At 35.1% G+C, this 21,277-nt stretch overlaps 2 protein-coding genes across 2 annotated transcripts; both read right to left on the bottom strand.

The window, feature by feature from the left end:
- Nucleotides 1–1,129: 1,129 nt before the first annotated feature.
- Nucleotides 1,130–4,431, bottom strand: LOC128120061 (olfactory receptor 6C3-like). Its single transcript, XM_052753812.1, has 2 exons — nt 4,403–4,431; nt 1,130–2,081 (listed from the first exon to the last, which is right to left on the bottom strand). Exons 1-2 carry the CDS (start codon nt 4,429–4,431, stop codon nt 1,130–1,132), a joined length of 981 nt encoding a protein of 326 aa, XP_052609772.1.
- A 7,688-nt stretch (nt 4,432–12,119) lies between these two features.
- Nucleotides 12,120–13,055, bottom strand: LOC128120062 (olfactory receptor 6C3). Its single transcript, XM_052753813.1, has one exon. It carries the CDS (start codon nt 13,053–13,055, stop codon nt 12,120–12,122), a length of 936 nt encoding a protein of 311 aa, XP_052609773.1.
- Nucleotides 13,056–21,277: the final 8,222 nt, after the last annotated feature.

The raw sequence follows: 21,277 nt of genomic DNA on the forward strand, positions 1-21,277 counted from the left end.
GAATGATGAGAAAGCCCGAGCTGACCTACTCTGGTGATCAGATGGCCGAACACCCAAACTGTCATGATAGAACTCTCATCCAGTGACTGGTGGAAGCAGATTCAGAGATCCACGGCCAAACCCCAGGGGGAGCTCCAGGAGTCCAATCAGCGAGAGAGAGGAAGGATTATATGAGCAAGAGATATTGAGGCCATGATTGGATAAAGCACAGGGACAAATAGCCAAACTAGTGGAAACACATGAACTGTGAACCAATAGCTGAGGAGCCCCCATGGAACTGGATCAGGCCCTCTGGATAAGTGAGACAGTCAATTAGCTTGAACTATTTAGGAGGCCCCCAGGCAGTGGGACCAGGACCTGTCCTTAGTGCATGAGCTGGCTTTTTGGAACCTAGGGCCTATACTGAGACATTTTGCTCAGCCTTGGTGTAGGGAGGAGGGGACTGGACCTGCCTCGACTGAATCTACCAGGCTGGGCTGAATCCCCAGGGGAGACCTTGCCTTGGAGGAGGTGGGAATGGGGGTGGGTTGGGAGGGAAGCTGGGGGGTGGGAGGAGGGAGGACAGGGGAATCTGTGGCTGATACGTAAAATTAAATTAATTATAAAATAAAAATGAAAAAAAGAATGATAATTCTGAAATCCACATCCTGACACACTTTCTATCACGCTAAATGTACTGTGTCTACATAAAAATAATGTACTGCTATTCAAAATAATCATTAGCCTAGACTTTTCATATTATCTAAATATATTTCAATAAAGATTTGAAACATCAAAAAATCATAAAGCAGTATTCAGTTTTATCAAGTTTATTAAATTACAATGAGAATAAATTTATAATAAGATATAACTGCAATTAAGAAGAATTTTGATGTGGAATGCACAATAGAAAAATCTGAAAGGACTTCATTTTTTAGAAAAATATAGATATAAGTAAACACATGGAAGATAAATAGACCTATATAGATGAACACACAGAGAAATGACTTGAATGTACAGAGCATGATTACTCTAAATATGAAATTTTATTAAATATCAAAATGTCAATCCTATTACAAATCATGCTTTTTTTCTCCCTTGCCTATAAATTCAGAAAGAAGAAATTATACTTTTAACATTACCAATGCTTTCATTTGCCAGAGAAAAGCACAACCTTTTGGATGGTGTCCTTAAAGGCTTGCTTCACTTGCTGGTTCCTCAGGGTGTAGATAAATGGATTCATCATAGGAGCAACAGAAGTATTGAGAATAGCCACTCCTTTGGTCAGTGATGCTCTTTCTTTGGCAGAAGGATTAGCATACATGAATATGCAGCTGCCATATGAGATAGAAATGACAATCATGTGAGAGGAGCATGTAGAAAATGCTTTTTTTCTCTGACTGGCAGATGGAAGTTTCAAAATTGTCATGAGGATGAACATGTAGGAAAGAATGATTAATGCCAAAGTGAAGAGCAGTATCACTATTGCAGAATAAAACCCAATCACTTCCAGGAGCCATGTGTCTGAGCAGGATAACTGCAGGAGGGGGAAGTAGTCACATGCAAAGTGGTCAATGACATTGGAGCCGCAGTAATCTAACTGAAGAAAAAGAATGACGGGTGGGAAGATGTTTAGGAACCCTGCCAGCCAGGCAGAGAAAACCAGCAATATGCAGACTTTCCTGTTCATGATGGTTGTGTAATGCAGCGGTTTGCAGATGGCCACATAGCGGTCATAGGACATAGCAGTTAGAAGGTAAAATTCAGTGATACCCATGAAGATGAAGAAAAACAACTGAGCCGTGCAGTTATTGTAGGAAATAGTTTTGTCTCTGGTAACAATCGTGCTTAGAAATCTAGGGATGCAGACGGTTGTAAAGGTTATTTCTAAAACAGAGAAGTTCCTGAGGAAGAAATACATGGGGGTCTGTAGATGGGGGTCTACCAAGGTGAGAGTGATGATGGTCAGGTTTCCAGTGACACTTAGAATGTACGTGATAATTAAAAAGAGGAAGATTACGACCTGAAGCTCAGGATCATCTGACAATCCTAAGAGAATGAATTCTGTGGGCACTGTGTGGTTTTTCATTGTGGGTCTTCTTCTCATTCCCTTTAAATATACAAAGTATATTCCTCTATAACATAAAACACATAGAAAAATATTGAAGATAGGGCATGGTATTTAGAAAACATTTTTAAAGATATGAAGGGTCTTATGAAATAAAAATTTGACCTTATTTTCAGTTCAAATGACAAAGAACATCTGTTCTTCAATCTGTTGTCTGAAAAATACATTATAGCTATAAATGTGGATTAAAAATTCTGATGATATCACTTAAATCACTTTTCCAATGCTTTTAAAGTAGTTAGAAGCCGGGCGGTGGTGGCGCACGCCTTTAATCCCAGCACTCGGGAGGCAGAGCCAGGCGGATCTCTGTGAGTTCGAGGCCAGCCTGGTTTCCAAAGCGAGTTCCAGGAAAGGCGCAAAGCTACACAGAGAAACCCTGTCTCGAAAAACCAAAAAAAAAAAAAAAAAAAAGTTTAAAGTAGTTAGAGCTATAATTATTTAAAAATTATCAAGTTGACTGATGAAGCATGTAAAATAGTGTAACTGATCTTCCCTTCCCACAATATTGTAAAAATGAGTCTAGAACATGGCACAGTCTAAACACATAGTTCAAAAGCTTTAGAGGTAATTTGATCTTACCTTCAGATTTACATTTTGTAAAACTAAGTGCACTGTGGTTTAGGAAACTTCCCAAGTCCAGCAACATTGGCTCTGATGACCTTCTCACTGGAGAAGCAATCTGCTTACTCATGGACGTGTTCAGGCATTCTCTTCTGTATTTCATTCTGCAGGGTCTTTGGATAATGATATTTTTCTCCTTGTGTGATTAATTTTTTTTTTATATTACAAAGACCAGAGGACAAGACAGGAAACATCTTTTTTTAAAAATAAGTAGTTAACTAGAAACATTTAATTCACAAAATGTATAATTCAATTTTAACACTACATTTCTATACAAATGAACAAATAGATGGTCAAAGTAACATTTGCAGGGACGTAGATATTCTTTCAAATAACTGCAAGTTCCTGTTAAAGACTATTTTTTTTTACCTTCTTTTCTTTCATAAGAAAATTTCTACTCACTCCACATATTATCCACAGATCTCCCCTCCTCCTACCTCCCACCCCCCAGCCCACTTTCCTAAGCTACCCTGCATCCCTACATTCCCCAAATCAAGGTCTCCCAAGGGGAGTCAGCAGAGCCCAGCACACTGAGCCTAGGCATGTCTAAGCCCCTTCCCACTGCATCAAGGCTGTGCAAGGTGTCACACCACAGGCACCGGGTTCCAGAAGCCTGCCCATAGACCAGGGACAGATCCTGATCCCCCTGCCTGGGTGCCCGCCAAACAACCGTAAAGATTATTTCTATCACAGTATAACATTGAACATAGGGTCTGTGGAAGAAGAGTCCAGTAGTTATTGTTGGTTTTTTGCTTTAGGATCTAATTAATAGTATTTTTGGTGATAACATTTATTTAATTTTCAGTTTTAAAAGGGCCATAAATCCACAGAAATGTACATAAAATATTTCAAGTTTTTTTTAAACTTGGCACACGCTATAGTGGGTTTCATTATTACATTTCATGCATATACATCATTGTATCTTACAATATGCATAGAGCAAGAGTAAGAACTTCATCATTTCTCCTCTTTCCTTGTTCTTGGTCCGTTTCCTCCTCCTCATATCACACACACACACACACACACACACACACACACACACACACACACACACACACACTTAAATTGAGATTCTGTATATGAGAGAAAATGAGAGGGAAATTTAGTCTTTTTCCCATTATACTATCTCATTCATTCCTTCCTTTATATATCCCCATAAGACCTCCTTCAATTTTCACAATATGTGTGTATGTACAGATAATAATGCAAATGCTTAAGTAAATTGGAATATTGTATAATACATGAAGATAACAAACTTACTTCTGGTTCATCTTGAAAATGAAGTCTGAAATTCTACTTAATTATAATTTCAGAGCTGGCAGGTTGGCTCAGTAACTTATTTGATTTCATTTTTACTGACAAACATGATGATTTGACTTTCTTGTGTCTCTCCGGATTGTATTTCTTTTGCTTAGAGACCAGTAGTAGTTACTAATGGTATGCTTAATTTCTGTTATTCTAAACCCTTTGAATCAATTAATCAGAATACAATGTCGCCATCATTTCTCTTTCTTCTACAGACAAACACAGCTAAGCCTGTGCTAATGGAGGACCTCTTCCATTTGCTCTTCTTCACACAACACAAAGCACTCACTAAAACATTTTTCTGTGCATTTACATGGGTGTTTCAAGTGAAGATTTTGCAGCACTGTAATTTACACCCATAAAATAAGCAATATTTTCTTTAGGCTTAAGAGAATCATGCATTTTTTTTGCAAATGATGGTTTAAATAATAAAAAATAAGAAAGATTGCTATCTAGGTATGCTGTCAAAATGGACCTGGAGTTGGACTTACTTTATCTGTAGCTTTCTGTCAGCCCAAGGGAAATGAGTAAACAAAGCGTGCCATGGAGAGAGATCATTAAGACACAGATGAATCATTGACATGCTCATTTTTGTTAATATTGACAAAGTATGCAAAAATTCAGAGCAAATGAGACAAATATATGAATAATATGTAACAGAATTTTATTTTTCTTGTAAAATATTTTATTTTTAATGATGTGAATATCTGAGTGTGTGTGTGTATGTGCACATGAGTGTGGGTATCTGCAGAGGCCAGAGACTTTGGATTTCCTGGGACTGGAGTTATAGGTGGGGAACTGAACTCAGGTTCTCTGGAAGAGCAGAATATGCTTTTAACCACTGAGCAATCTATCTAGCCCTGAAGTTTACTTATTTATTTTTTTATTGTATGAGTTCATACTTTTCTTCTAGATCTGTCTTCAGGAGAGCTGCCATGCTTGTATCCTTTGAGGTTTGGTAACCCAGGAAAGTCTTCTTGCTGTGCCACAATGAGATGCTACTTTGACTTCTTGTGTGACTTAAATGTATTTTGAAATGGACAGTGTTGGGAACCTACTGTTTTTCACTGTCTCTCAATTTTTAACATTCAGGAAAATCCTTTCAATGTTCTTCATGATAGTGTCACAGGGAAATTATCTTCAAGTTGCATTTATTACATTTTGGATGATTCCATTCACTGTATCATTTATTTTAATTAAGTTTTGCTTTTACTTGTGTATATATGAATCCTCTATTTGTGAAAATAATTATGAATTGAAAAATACATGTTGTAAATGTGGTGTTTTCAACTTGCACTGCACTTTACAACTTCTCTTTATGTTCTTTTCAGGTGCATAAAGCTTATATGCATTTAATTCCTTAAGTGCTGGTCATTGAAAAGTCTTATGGCTAAGAGTAACTGACCTTAGGACAAATGGAAAGAAATAAAAGATTTAAAAAAGTCCCTTGGTTGAAACTGTAAGGGTTGAGATGCACTGAATTTATAAGTGATACACTATAAGAATAATTGATCCAAGATATTCATGCAGAAATATTAAAAATTTAGTTCATCTTATGAAAGTTTTATTTATCTGCCTTTTGTTTTAAAAATCTATGTTCTGGTTATTTGCCCATTTTATTCCATAAACCTATTAATGACAATAGATATAGCCATCATATTTAGGCTAAACTGTTTCTAAAAAGAACAAAACTATGAGATCCCACATATTATAAGAGGTAATTCATATTCATATAAAAACTTGAGGGAAGGAGAAGTTAGATTAGTACTTCCCCTCATCATATCTATAATTGTGAGCCGTATAGTTCTTATTAACTTTCTTTTTATAAGAAAAAGCAAACACCTGTAGAACAAATAAAAGCATTTTTGAAACTCCTATTATATACATTTCTTCTCCATAATACATTTTTCAAGATTCTAAAATAATGACTTGCTCAGATTCCTCCCTCTGTTTCTCCTGATATTTGTGTTTTTTTCTTTATTCCTAGTTACTATTATCCCTAGATTTTTTTCATCATCTAATATTTCACATTTAGTCTTTTTTTTATTTTGGTCTATCTGTATTACACTCCATAAGCTAATAGGACACTTCTTAGTAATGTATCCAATTATTTCCAGAGTACTCAGAGGAGTGTCATGAACAAGGATCACGTTTTAAACCAATGAGGCATAGTTTGGCCACAAAGTTTCATACTTCTTTGAAAGTGCAGGGTAAGCTTATGGGTCATAGACCAGGATCTTAGCTATTGTGCCTCTATAGGAGAGCATTTGAACAATGATCCACACATGATATTAACTTTGTAATCAGTAAGGCAGGATACTTGGTCTCTGTCATATTAGATCATGCCGCACATTATCTGGCTTCATTGGCTTTATGGAACCTTAGTTCAAGCTCCCGTGACCCATGACTCTTGTGACCTGAATGCCCAAAGAACTAGTACTACATGGACACCATGTCATGTTCTCCTGCACAGCTCCAGATACATGCTGACTCTCTTTTTAGACAGCCTTGGTGGCCTCTGGTCTCCAAGAGCCAGATCCCTAAATTTAGGAAATCATTTTCCCAGGCAGTCATGGTAAAAAAGAGAGCCCTGGGCTCTCTGTGGATTTGATGTTGTTCTCCTGTTGTACCAGTACAGACTGCAATGTTTTTCTTTAATTGCACTAATCTCCTTAGCATTTACTGCTGTTCGTAGTCATTTTGTCTACAGCTTCAGATTCTCTCATGCACTCTTCCCTCACCAAACTGCCCATTTTCAAACATTTTTGTTCTAATTCACGGTCAAAATTTTCACTTTTATCTTTTCTAAAGTCAATCAACAGTAACTTGGCGCTTGCCTGAATCCTACTTTGTCTTAACATCTTCTCCACTAAACAAATTTGAATTCATCCTCACTCAAATATCTGGGATCTAGATAGGATGTGGCCAGATTTTTTTTTTGCCAGAATAGAGCATGAATAGTTTGTGGTTTACTTCCTGATAGAGAACTGATCCCTTTTGGAAATTTCAGGAGCACAGTGTTTATGTTTGATTTTCTGTTGGCATTTTGATTTTCCAAACATCTACTAGAATCACCTATTAAGTTAGGTATAGTGTTCCAAGACTCCTCTAGCCTATAGCTCTATACTCTGAGATTTCCCTCACAAACAAGTTCCAAAATCCTGTGGGCCACATTCTCATATTTATTATAGCAGTGACCTACTTCTTGATACAATTATTGATACTTTTTCATAATTGTGACAGAATGCCTGAAAGAAACAACTGAAATGTAGGGAGATTTTATTTGGCTCATGGTTTAAGGGGGTAGGGTTCATCACAACAGAGAAGGACTGGTGGGGGATTAGCTCAGGCCTGGGGTAACAAGAGTATGAGGTGTGTAGACATATTATATCAGCAGTTAGGAATCAGAGATAACTTGGACCAGAACTGAGGCTGATTCATAATGTAGTAGGTCTGCCTCCAGTGATCCTTTTCCTCCAGGAATAACCATCTCCTAAAGTTCTCGTAGCTTTCCTAAACAGCAGCACCTGCTGGGGCCAAGTGTTCAAGCACACAAGAGTATAGGGCTATTTTATATCCAAATAATAATACTCCTGCACACGGGAATCCATAATTCCTTCACAAACTCAAGTTGTGGTCTACATCACCATCAGTCTACTGCACTGGTCTTGGTTTAGGTAAACCTCTTGGATGGAAGGCCACAGAGACTTTGATCTTCAAGTTCTCTCAGTATCACACTTGCTTTAGTGGTTGTAGAATTTCATTCTGGTCCTGAGCCAGCCTTGGAGGCCAAGTAGTCTATTCCATCCTGCTCTGGCTGTGGTAATCTTGGCTTAGGTTGCCCCCTTGTATTGCAGATAGTTGCTGTGTTTATGAGTTTGGGAACCATGTCGAGGGTTTTACCAGATTTTCTTGAAAGGCTTACTGCTACAAGATGTTCCCAGTCAGCTTCAGGATTTAAAAAAGGAACATGTAACTTCTTAAAAAGTAAATATTAATGCCTAATCACAAGAAACAAGAATAGCCAAGGAGCCATGATATTACGGAGTAAATAAAAATAATGTTGGCTCAAAAGGGAGAGTATGAACTGCTTGACAATACATTCAAAATAGATGTTTTAATAGACGTTCAGAAAACTTGAATATAGTGTTCATGTATGAAGTTATAAAAAATAAAATACAGATAAAAAGTTCCAAAATTCTGAGAGAACTTTAATAGAAAGATCAATATAATAAAAAAATAAAATACAATAGAAAGCAACATCATCAGAACAGAATAATTCAAAGAAAGAATTTGTGAAGCTGATGGTAAGTTATTTGGAAATACTCATAAAAAAAGAAAAAAGTGAAAATAGCTTACAGATATTTATGAGTAGGAAAAGAAGAAATAAATAAGTCATTAACATTCAAGATGGAGCAGTGAAAGACAAATGGCTAAAAATCTTATTTAAGTAAATTACAGGAAACATTATAGGTGATGGGAGACAAAGAGAGGATTCTGAGAGTAACAAGAGAAAAGAAAGAAATAATATTCATAAGAGTCCCAGTGCTCCTAGCAGGAGACATTTTACTAGAAATCTTACATACTAGAAAGAATGGGATTTTAAATTCAAAATGAGGAAGAAAAAAGCCACCTTACCATCAAAAATATTTTATTCTTTAAAGCTTTCCTTCAGAAACAAAATAGAGATTAGTTTTGAGACAAAAATGCTTTTCATAAATTTTATTTATAAAATTAAATCAATTAACTGACATATAAAATATAACTCACACGTATGAAGAAGTACATCATGCTGTCTGATAGAGGTAAATGTGTAATATTCAATCAGGTCAAACTTATTTATTTCCTTAAGAAATTATTTCTCTGTTGTAAAAACATTCAAAGCATTTTATTTTCATTCCTCTACCCTTCCTCCCTTTATATCCTCACTTGCTAGCTCTCCTCCCTTAAAGCCACCCCCCTCCATGGCCATATCTTCCACATATGGGAGAAAACACATGACATTTGTCTTCCAGTGTCTGGTTACCTCACTCAGAATGGTTACTTCCATTTCAATCCATTTAACTGTGAATTTCATGAATTGGCTTTTCTTAACAGCTTAATAATGTATTATAATGGAAATGTATCACAGTTGATGGACATCTAGGCTGTTTCCATTTCCTGACTGTGAGTAGAGTATCATGGACGTGGATAAGCAAGTAGCATGATGTAGAATCCTTTGGGATTATACCTAAGAATGGTATATGCAGTTGGATCATATGATATCTATTTCTAGTTTCCTGAGAAACCTCAATACTGATTTCTATAGTGTCTGTACAAGTGTGAAATTCAACAAGCGGTGAGTAAGTGTTTCCCTTTGCCTACATCCAAGAAAGCATTTGCCGTCTTTTAAAATGCTTTTATTTTATTATTTTTTAAATCTTAGTCACTCTGATCAGGGTAAGATGAAATCTCCTTTAAAAGTTTTCTTTTAAATTATTTTTTTCTTTTATTCTTCTCTTATACAATACATCCCAACTGTAGTTTCCCCTCTCTCCTCTCTTCCCAGTCCCTTGTCCTGCTTCCCTCCCCCATATCCACTCCTTCTCCATTTCCCTTCAAATAAAAGAGCAGACCTCCCAGGGATATCCACTGAACATGGCCTAACAAGTTATAGTAAGTCTAGGCACATCCTCATACCAAGACTGGATGAGGCAACCCAGTAGGAGGAAAAGGCTCCTAAACACAGGCAAAGGAGTCAGAGACAACCCTCCCCAATATTGTCCCACAAGAACACCAAGCTACACAACTGTAACTTATATTCAGAGGACCTACCTCAGACCCATTCAGGGTCCGTGTTTGTTGTTTCAGTCTCTGTGAGGTCCTAGGAGTTCTGCTTAGTTGGTTCTGTGGGTGCTGTTCTCATGGTGTCCTCCAGCACTCTGGCTCCTTCAATCCTTCCTTGCTGTCTTCTGTGAGGTTCCCCTGGCTCTGCCTAGTGTTTGGCTGTGGGTCTCTGTTTCTGTTCCCATCAGTTGCTGGATCTTACAAGATTTAAGGTCTGCACCCCAAGATGGAACCTACTTATGGCACCATTGCTGGGGTTAAAAATCTGCCGTAGAAAAGTCATAAGACCGAGCAGAGAACCTACCATTATCATTCTGATAAATGGACATACTATTTAAAGTGATTTTTAATGACTTAATTCTAAACCCACAAATTATGTACCTCTCAGCCTTCATCGGAGAAGTTTCTTCTTGTAGTAGATGGAAGTTAACATGAAGACTCACAATTGGTCACCCTGTAGAGACTGGAAGCCAGCAGAGTGTTCAGCTCTAAATAGGATATCTATACCACAGTCTGCTTTCCAAAGGATCAGGGACAGAAAGATTATAAGAGCCAGGAACGGTGGATGGCTACAACAAACATTGTTTTCAAGACACAACAGGGCAATTGCACATATAAACTCACAGTGACAGTGATAGCATGCAGAAGATCTGTGTAAGTTCAAGCCAGACAAAATTCTAGCTTGGATTAGAGAGATGGGCACAGTGTCCCACCCTTAGCTGGGAAGGTATTGAAAATTTAGAGCTGCTGGAGGAGGAAGAGTAAATTTTCTTTAAGGTCATGACCCTTGGTAGGTTGGCTACATTCATGGAGATATCCTTTCACCCAGTATTTGAAGATCATATTTGGATTTAAAATGAAAAATAGTACATGAACTTGGGTGGGTAGGGCGATGGGGGTGAATCTGGGAGGAGTTGAAGAAGAAGGTCAATATGATCGAAACACAATGAATGGAACCTAAGAGAGTTAATAATTTTTTTTCTGGTGCAGAAACAAAATATCCTGTTTCAGAGTCATTTTGATACTCCAAATATTGGAATGTGCCTTTGAATTACATGTTTTCAAATGTCTTTTACATATTTTTCAACTATTCATTATTCAAAGACGTTCCTTTCAAATATATTAAAATTGTTATACAACACTTTATTCATTTTCCACATTTCAGTTTGTATGTTATGGTGCTCTACATATTTAGAAATAAAGTATATGAGACATAACATTTCCTAATTTGCATTAGTTGGAAGAACATGAAAGAAAAAAACCGAACACTTGAAGATGAAACTCTCTCACAGTATAACAGCAACAGAGAGAGACCTCAAGGCAGAAGATGAGTTATTGAAATGATGCCCATATGGTTTAAATAATTAAGAGTGCATTCCAAAATTAACTTTTGTGTTTTAAAGGAGTAACTCATTTAAGTTACAGATAAAACAAGTGTGGCACATTTTAAAATTTACATAGAATAATCTTGCAGTTAAGATGCTTGTAGGGAATGAAAATAGAGAACATATAGAATCTTAAAATAATATCAAAATGTCAATTTATATTGAAATATAATGTAGCTTTATTCCTAAAGTATTTGATGACAGAATATATAAACTTTATGGACATATAAGCAAAATTAAAACTGCTATATGATATCTTCCCATAGAGCATGTCTTAAAAAAATGTAACGTTTCCAGAAAATTCTACAGGGGAAATAAACTTTATTATTTTAATTAGTTATTTGGGAATCTTGTACAACATATTTTTATCAAATTCATCCTCCTTTGCACAATTCTTCCCAGATCTCTCCTCCCTACTCTGCTTTATGTCCTTGTCCTTTTTTGACCATCAAGGCCAATTTGTGCCTCCCAAGTATTCTTATGTGTGTGGCCTTCCACTGGAGTGTGATCAACTTATCCAGATCTACACTCTTAGAAAAAGAAAAAAACTGGCATTAAGAATTACCAAGAGTTCCTTGGCTAGGGCTGGGACTTTGTGCCTGATTTTCCTCTTGGTACTGGGATTTGTTCTGGCTTGGGTTTTCTCATGCTGTCAACATTTCTTAAAGATTTCAAAAACCAATGTATTATATATACTTGATTATAATTTCTATAATAATAAAAGAGATAGACTGTGAAACTATAAAATTTACTATGTTATAGCACACAAAGAAACTATAAGAGAAGAAGGATACCTAATACAGATATTTAATAATTTTGAGAATATAATTAATTAGATCTTAATAGAGTTCTTTATTTTTAACATACTTTTGATTTCATTTGCTTACAGAAAACACTAATTTGTGTACTGCACCTTTGAATGCTTGTTTTACTTGCTGGTTCCTTAGGGTATAAATGAAGGGGTTTAGCATGGGGACAACAGAGGTATTGAGAATTGCCACTCCTTTGGTCAGTGATGCCTTTTCTTTTGCGGAGGGATTGGCGTACATGAAAATGCAGCTTCCATAAGAGAGGGAGATGACAATCATGTGAGAAGAACAGGTGGAGAAGGCTTTTTTCCTCTGGCTGGCAGATGGAATCCTTAAAATAGTCCTGATAATGTACATGTAAGATAAAATCACCAACGCCAAGGTGAACAGCAGAGTGACCAGAGCAACATAGAAACCAATCACTTCTAAAAACAACGTATCTGAGCAAGACAGTTGTAAAAGGGGGAAAAAGTCACATGCAAAGTGATCAATGACATTGGAAGCACAGTAATCCTGCTGGAGCAAAAGCATAAGGGGTGGGAAAACAGTAAGAAACCCACCCAGCCAGGCGCACAGCACAAACAGGGTGCAGAGTCTCCTGCTCATGATGGTCGTGTAGTGAAGGGGCTTGCAGATGGCAACATAGCGGTCGTAGGACATGGCAGTGAGAATGTAAAATTCACACACACCCATGAAGATAAAGAAGAAGAGTTGAGCAGCACAGTTGTTATAGGAAATTGTCTTGTTCCGGGTGACAATAGACCCCAGAAATCTAGGGATGCATACACTTGTAAATGAGACTTCCAAGAAAGCAAAATTCCGGAGGAAGAAATACATTGGTGTTTGCAGATGGGAATCTACAAAGGTCAAAATGATGATAGTCAGGTTTCCAGTGACACTTAATATATACGTGATTAATAAAAAGAGGAAAATCACAATCTGGAGGTCAGGATCATCAGAAAGGCCTAAGAGAACGAACTCTGTAATCTCCGTGTGATTCATATCTTCTCTCCTCCTGTTTCCTCTTCTAAAGATATAGAGGATGAAAAAAAATTTAAAGGAGAAAGATATAACTCATGATTAATAGTATTCTAACTAATACAGTTCTAAAGTATCTTCTATAGTTCATGACAATTAGATATGGACTATCATCTTTGCATTGTTTTAGTAGATATTTATGAGTGCAACTTATTTAGTAGTCTCTTAAGTATAATAGGAGATCTTAGGAAATTTTTGTATTGAAGACATATCATTAGAAAATGGAAAATAAAGTCAATAATTTTTGTTTCATGACTAATTAAGGTGAAATATTATTAAAATTTATGTAAGTATTATGAAACATTTACCTTTTTAATTAATGTGTACATTAGAGTGGACGTCCTCCTAAAAACAAAAGTGGATGATTCTAGTGCTGTTGAAAGATAATGACAGCTCTTTACTCTTTTATATATAAAAAATCAGCCAATGATTCTTCTTAGCAAATAAAATATTTGAATATTATTATTCATGTTTAAGTAATTAAATTTATTTTAATATCTATATTATGAAATAATTGTTAAGAACAAAAGAACATTATATATATATGTTGTATGATTAAAATAGAATTTGTAATTATATTATTTAATGAATAGGAAATATATACTTAGGTATTGATTTATCTTTCAATTAACATGTGCAAGCGACACTTGATTCTGTCTACAGAGTTAGAAATATAAGTATTGTACAAAGGAAACTGTCTTTTGAGATCAAAGAAACATGCTCAATTTGCTCTTAATTTTTCTCTAGAATACAAATTGCAAAAGTCATTACTTGCCTTAGGTCTTAGCAGCTCTGTCTCTTGAATTGCCCTACAGTATGTCTTCCACTTGATCATACTTTTGTTTATTTACAAAGCTTTATGGATAGATATCTTATTTATACAAAATCCCTTGTTGTATGTGTCTATTCATCCACAAGGATACAAAGTGATACATAGAGAACTGTTCCCATTCATCTTCACCTATTTAGTTAATTCTCAGCTATTTAAACACAATACTAGAAGATATGATATTCTTTAGATTTTATCTGTTAAATCTCAAAAATTGTTGCCTCTGTATTTCATGAAGGCAGATTTTTTTTCCTCTCTGAAGAACAGAGTGTAAAGGTATGGCTGCTCTGCTGGACACTTGTAACACTCATATTCATCAGGCTTCATTTAATTTTTCTTTATTTTATGATGACTGAATAGAAGTACTTGAAACAAAAATAGAGTATTAAAAACCCTCAGAGATATAGAAACACTCTCCAGCCTCTATAATCTCAAGCAGCAGTTCAAAAAGTACTATTTACAGAGAACAGAGTAGGATGTGGCAACACTGCTATTATGATTACAAGATGCTTAAAATAGAACCCTGCCTCTGACAGCTTGTACTTATACTAAAGATGCTCCAGGTGTATTTGTTTTGACTTTAAAAGACTTGAGCCCTTGGGAACTAAAAGTCCAGGCCATAGCTCTGCTCTCCTGTAGACCATGGGGGATTTCTAGAAGCTATCCTTCAATATCTCACTAACTTCTAACTCTGCTCACAAATGGATCTCCCTTGAGAATGTGTTCACCGTTGTATCCCAGAGAGCCCACAATGTTCTCATCTACTAAATACCTACTTACATTAACTACAATTACTTCACATTTTATTCTTATCTAATAATTCATGAGCAATAAAATAATTATGAAATGTGCTTTGTTGAAAGCCTGGAACACTTTAACAGTTGATATTTAATTATATCATTCAAATATAAATTTTCTACATATTTAGTGGCTTATTTTTAGTTTTGTTAGGTGTCAGGGTATAATGCAATAAAAGGTTATAATGCTGTGTTAAATAATAACAATTAAAACATATACATTGTGCACACAATGAAATAAAATGTCATTTTACAGTATAATTTAATCCTTACTATGAACTTTTTCGCTATTCATATTTATTATACTTGTTAGCCTTTTTTTAAACAATCTATTCAAAATTCTGATAAAGATATCATAGGACACTAATATGTTTTATGTGAAATTCTGGTTAGTGAGTTATATTAATTATTTTTTTCCACAAATTTTGTTTCTCTAATATTTGACAATAAAATGTATATAATCAGACAATAAAGACATAACGTAATTATTATTTAATGGCTAAAATTCATATTGTATAATTTAATGAAAAAAAGTTATACATTTTGATAAAGCAACTAACCATTCATGTATGTAAAAATGAGGTAGCATATATGATAAAGTTTTTATTTTATTTTCCACCTTATTAATACTAGTGACATCTGTATACATTTAAGATATATAACATGATACTTTGATATACATATACCTGTGCATCTAAAAACAACAGTCATTCATAGAGAACTATATTGGGGTGAGATGCAAACTTGATTCATTTAGTGTTATAGAGTATGAAGTACAGAAACAGCTTGGCAGATGTGGCTTTATATCATAAAGAGTGATGTCTTTATCAACTTAATTCCTTGGAAAAAGTAAAAATGTTGTTACCTTTTCTTTAACCACAAAAATACTAATTAGTAAAAAATATTTCATTACTAATCATTGGAGGACAATTTGTATTAGTGTGTCAAACTGTACTCTTGCCCTTTCCTGTAGGTTAGATTTAGATTTAGACGCTCATTTCAGATTTTGCTTATTTTAATTTTCAAGAATAGTTCAGATAATAAATCTTCTATACTCTTTCATTTCATTTGTGTTCCTCAAAATACAAATTCACTGTATTTATTTATGTGATGATCTGTGTGCACATAAACATGGCAGGCCTACCTGAAAATATTTTGCTCCCTGCCTTTTTGCCTTCATGTATTGCCATCAATTTCATCTACCTATTTCGGTTTATGCTGCTGCTGCTGCCCCCATCATCCTTTGCTGGCATCAAAATTCAGCTTCTTTGACCTTCCAACAATACTGAAGACAATGACCCTCTGAGAATCTTCCAGGCCTTCCACACCAGATTAGGACTGCTGAAGCATCCAGCAGTGTGGAGTCTGAACAGCTACCAGTTTCAGTATCCCATGTGAAGACAGTCACTGTTGGGTTACCAAGACTATATTGGCTAAGCCAATCTAATAAATCTTATTTTCATATAAAAAAGAGTAGTTCAGAAAGTGAATTTTAAAGTTCCAATAGAAATACATATTTATATTATGTCATTATTATGTAATAGTTATGTATAATAATGATTGTATAAAATAATAATATATTAATGTTTATTAAAACTCTCTAGTTTAACCCATTAACTCATCATGACACAAAATGGTGGTAACGTAAATGTACAGTTTGTCATTGGCTTCTTTGTTGCCCCAATTCCAGCCCTCTCTTCAAATTCCAAGATGGGTATCCAATACTTTTAACCTCATTGCCAACACATGTACTTATAGTTTCTATTTACTTTAGATGACATTAGTCTTTAATAGAAATAGTTCAGACATATTTTATATGAACATCTCTACTTTAGGATGACTTGTGACATTTTTTGGTTATCGCAATTTCACGTTGGTTGTACACTGATAGATGATATATATGGCATGAGGAATGGATTGCATTTTATATGTTTCTTATGGCCATCTAAAACAGGCAAGAACCCATTTCCAAGGATTCTATCTTTTTACACTTAGATTTGTAATATAAATTTTCATCATATATTATGTTTTTTATCATAATTACCCCAATCTAGATCACTCTATGTACATTAAATGTATAGTAGATAATACATGCATATATGCATTAACTTAGTAGCATATGTTTTAATTTTGGGGGGCCAGGGTGGTATATATAGAGTTTTAATTAATATTTTGATTTATGTATATGTCTATGTGAATATCTATGCATGTGTGCACATGTGTGCAAATGCCAGCAGAGGTCAGAAGAAACCTCTGGAATCTCTGGGGTTGAAGTTGTAGGCCACTGTGAGCCACTTGGGAACTGAGCTCTGGTCTTGTGCAAAACTATATTCTTAACCACTGAACCCTCTCTCCAGCCTCAATATTTTTTTAAAAATAACTTATTTAATTTAATTTTTTTGTAAAAGTATATTGTATGTTGAAGCTTACCATCTCTTTCTCAACTCTACCCTTTTTGTTAGTCCCCTTTATCTCTCTAGATAATTTTATTTATATTTTCATGTCGTATATACATAAATGACTCTATATATGTGTATAAAATCTAGGAACCACAAATAAGTGAAAAGATATGGTATTTGTTTTTCTGAAACTGGATTAGTTCACTTAGTATGATTAGTTAAAGTTGTATCTATTGTCCTATAAACAGTAGAATTTCATTAAATGGGATCTCATGAAATTAAAAAAAAAAAAGCAGTTCACTGAGTGAAGAGACAATATCCCAGATGGGAGAAGAATCTCCTTAATCTAAACAATAGAAAATAAACAAATTAACAGATTGATTATTGAATCAGAAGGTGCTGTGTAAGTGGCTGGGAAGAACTGCCATTGACAGTCATATTCATCTGTGGACCCTGTGTGCAGCATTACAAACTGGCCAGGTAAGGTATGCCCATTGCTGAGACTGTGGCAAGTCTGTTATGGGGGTAACCAACAATTTTCTGGCTAGATATAGTCCCAGTCCCCTGGAGAGAATTCATGTAGTATAAATATGTTCAAATGCCCCAGACTGGTTTGAGTATAGTCCTCAGTGGGAAAGCTATTGCTATTATTTTGCTAAATGGACACAATGTGTCCATCACATTGCCTTGTAAATAACACTATTTATGGCATATAGGTTACTGTTATTATTAGCTTGCTCAGAGAGGCTTCTCTTTCCTCTTGGCAGTGGTAACTGCAGAGGCTCATAACTGGTCAAGTGAGGAGAATAAGTGATATCTGAATGCTCAATTATACATGGGACACCTATACCATCTCCTCTCTGGCTCAGGGTAAATAACGGAATAAGAAGTGGAAAGACTGTAAGATTCAGAGGAAGTTGGGGAGTGGTGTGGAATGTTGACTTCTAGGTATGACATGGTCATGTACTTGAACACACAGCACTGTGCTTATCTGAAAAAAATCTACCAAAGATTGGGACACCAACATTCTGTCTTAGCAGAGGTCATAAGGCAGGTGGATTATGGTTGCTGGAGGAGAGCTAGATGTTTCCTTCTGTGGTGTAGCCATTGGTAAGGTGCTGTGTTACAATAGATAAATAGATAACCTTTCATCCTCACTACTGTAACTCTAGTGAAACTCATTAGCCCATGAAAAACAATATGAACAAATGACATGAAAATTTAAGAAGGACTAGTTGAGAAAAAGTTCAGCAGAATTGGTAGGGCAAAAGAAGGGAAAGGATATGTATGAAAAATGCTACACAGAAATCTATTATATATTAATATATAGTAATAAAAAAGACAAAGGTTGTTAAATGAAAAAACAGCTCTCAAAAGATAAAATACAATAGCCAAGAAGCATATGAAAAAATATTCAACTTTAATAGCCATCAGAGAAATGTAAAGCATTTCAACATTAAGATTCTATTTAACCAAAGTTGGAATGACAATCTTTAGAAACTAATAATAACAAATAACAAGGATATGGACAAAAGAGAATCCTTATATATTGCTGGTGAGAACAGAAACTAGCCTAATAGATATGGAAATCAGCACAGACGTTTCTCAAAAAATTAAAAATAGATCTTTCATATGACCTAGCTATACCACTGCTAGGTATTTATCTAAAATATTCCATGTCAATATGTCAGAGACACTTGCACATTAATTATTATTGCAGCAATATTCAAATAGATAAATTATAGAGCCAGCATAGGTATCCAAGAACAGGGATAGAGACAATAAAATGTATATATATCTTGTGGAATATTTTTTGTTACCACTAGTACATGTGGTCAATTTTGTCTTTACAAAATAGCTATTCTTGGTTTATGGACAGAATTCTACTCTTCTCTTGCTTCCATTACTTACAAAGTTTTCTTTCTTTTCTCATTTTCATATAAACATTCTCACATTTTATACCTTTAAAATTTTTTTTTTATTTTGAGATTAATATAATTACCAATCACTTCCCTCTCCCTTTATTTCTTCTAAAGTCTCCCATATATCTCTTCTTGCTCTCTTTAAAAATCCATGGCCTCACTTTTCATTAATTTTACACACACACACTCCTAAATACATATACTTGCCACAGACAAGAAACTTCATTTTCAAGAGGTTTCTAAACCTGTTGATTGATAAAAAAGAATCTAAGCCTCTTAATTGTTTATGCTGTTTCCTCATGTAAAAAATACAGTTTTTCTTCTCTATATAAATCAATCCCATAAGATAATTTTGAACATGGCATAAGGTAATATATATATATATATATATATATATATATATATATATATATATATATATATAAAACCTTTGGAGATATGCTTAATATTTAATAAATTACATATGTATGTTTCAAAAGAGAAAATGCTTCCTGACCACTGAGATGAGAACCTTTTGTTTGGGGATGGTGTCCAATGTAAGAGGCCATGTGTAAGATAAACAGCAATAAGCATGCTTAACAGCAGGAGGAGTGTGTAAAAGCAAAAATTTTGGGAATACCAACTAGAGTAGGATTCCTTTATCGAACAGTGATTCTTAGCTTTGTTCTTATGCCTTGTATACAAGATACAACCTTTGTTACTAGATTATATTTGCCTTTTCCACGCTGTTATCACTGGACACCCCTCCCCTTCACACACACCCTGTCTCATCTTCTGGCAAGCTTCCAAAGGCAAGTTTGATTGCTTCATTTGGAAGTCTGGATAGCACATCAACATTGAAATATTGTTACCTACTGGTAGTTCATTTCTCTTCTTGTTATGAAAATTTTTTCTGAAAACATTTATGAAACTTTAGTAAATTATGTATGTATCCAAACACAGAAACACATATACATGTGTATGATTAGCATTGTGTGTAGCACGTTAACCCAAGTCCTTCTTACCTCATTTCCATGGTAGTAGGAATCATACTGTTGAATACATGCAATAAACACTTATACTCATTCTTCACAGTACCTCACATTCAGACTGCACTGTGTACCAGGCTTTCTCTTTTGGGCCACCAACCAGCTCCCAAATCATGAGACAGAGACTTACTATGAATGCTCAGCCCAGCTTAGGCATGTTTCTGGCTAGCTTTTTAAACTTAATTTAACCTGTTTCTCTTTATCTACCCTTTGTCTTGGGGCTTATTACCTTTCTTACTTTTGTATATCTTACTTTCACTACTTCTCTATGTCTGTCTGTCTGTCTGCCTGGCTTCTTGCACAGGGTGTGTCCCTCATTCTCTCCTCTCTTTTTCTCTAGTTGTTCCCCCAGCCTAGACTCCTCCTCCTATTTATTCTCTCTGCCCACTAGCCCTGCCTATCCTTTCTTCTGCCTAGCTATTGGCCATTCAGCTCTTTATTAGATCAATCAGGTGTCTTAGGCAGGCAAAATGAAACAAATACAGCACATCTTTACATTATTAAACACACATCCATACATCATTAAACAAATGCAGCATAAAACAAAAGTAACACATCTTTGCCCTGTTAAAATAATATTCCACAACAGTGCTGAAATGTGTTTATCCCTCTACTACACTGTGAATTCCTGAAAAATACTTCAGCATGCTCTAGTGTAGTTGAAAATGCTGTTTTAGTTGCTTCATTAAACAACTGTTGGTTTAGTTGTTTAGTTTGTTTGTGGACACTTGTCTGGTTCATACCAAATCTCCTCTGTTGCATGCTGCCATCAGGAGTCATTCTCTGTTACTTGTTCCACTCTGGCCTTGTCTTTCTCAGCTGAACCATTGTTGAACAAAACATGTTTTTCCTATATCTTTGAAAACATGATTATATACTTGAACCAATTCTCTGTATTAAGCAAATGTAAAACAAACCTTCACAAAACATGAATTTTAAGTTGCTTTCTCCATATTTCTCTACAATTTATCCTTTGGTTCATTTAATTCATGCTTTAGCAACATAATTTTGTTGTTTTTTTATTGAAAATATGAATTTCTCAGAACATCCTGAATTCATAGCCACCTTCTCATTAGATAGAGTTTATTTTCAATTACAAGTCTAAAACTCCTACAATTTAGTGATAATGAGAATTCGTATTTAAAACTATATATTATTATTGCTCTGTAGTGAAAAATATCAACACATTTTATTTTAACCTTGTTTCATGT

The sequence above is a fragment of the Peromyscus californicus genome, unplaced genomic scaffold, assembly GCF_007827085.1.
Source record: "Peromyscus californicus insignis strain IS unplaced genomic scaffold, ASM782708v3 Scaffold_24__1_contigs__length_46423439, whole genome shotgun sequence".
Classification (NCBI taxonomy): Eukaryota; Metazoa; Chordata; class Mammalia; order Rodentia; family Cricetidae; genus Peromyscus; species Peromyscus californicus.

Bases quoted from the DNA above. Each gene is read 5' to 3' on its own strand.
- LOC128120061 (XM_052753812.1), bottom strand. From the start codon at position 4,431: ATGATTCTCTTAAGCCTAAAGAAAATATT. The intron at 2,082-4,402 runs GCTTATTTTATG...AAAGGGAATGAG, and splicing joins TTAAGCCTAAAGAAAATATT to AAGAAGACCCACAATGAAAA.
- LOC128120062 (XM_052753813.1), bottom strand. From the start codon at position 13,055: ATGAATCACACGGAGATTACAGAGTTCGTTCTCTTAGGCCTTTCTGAT.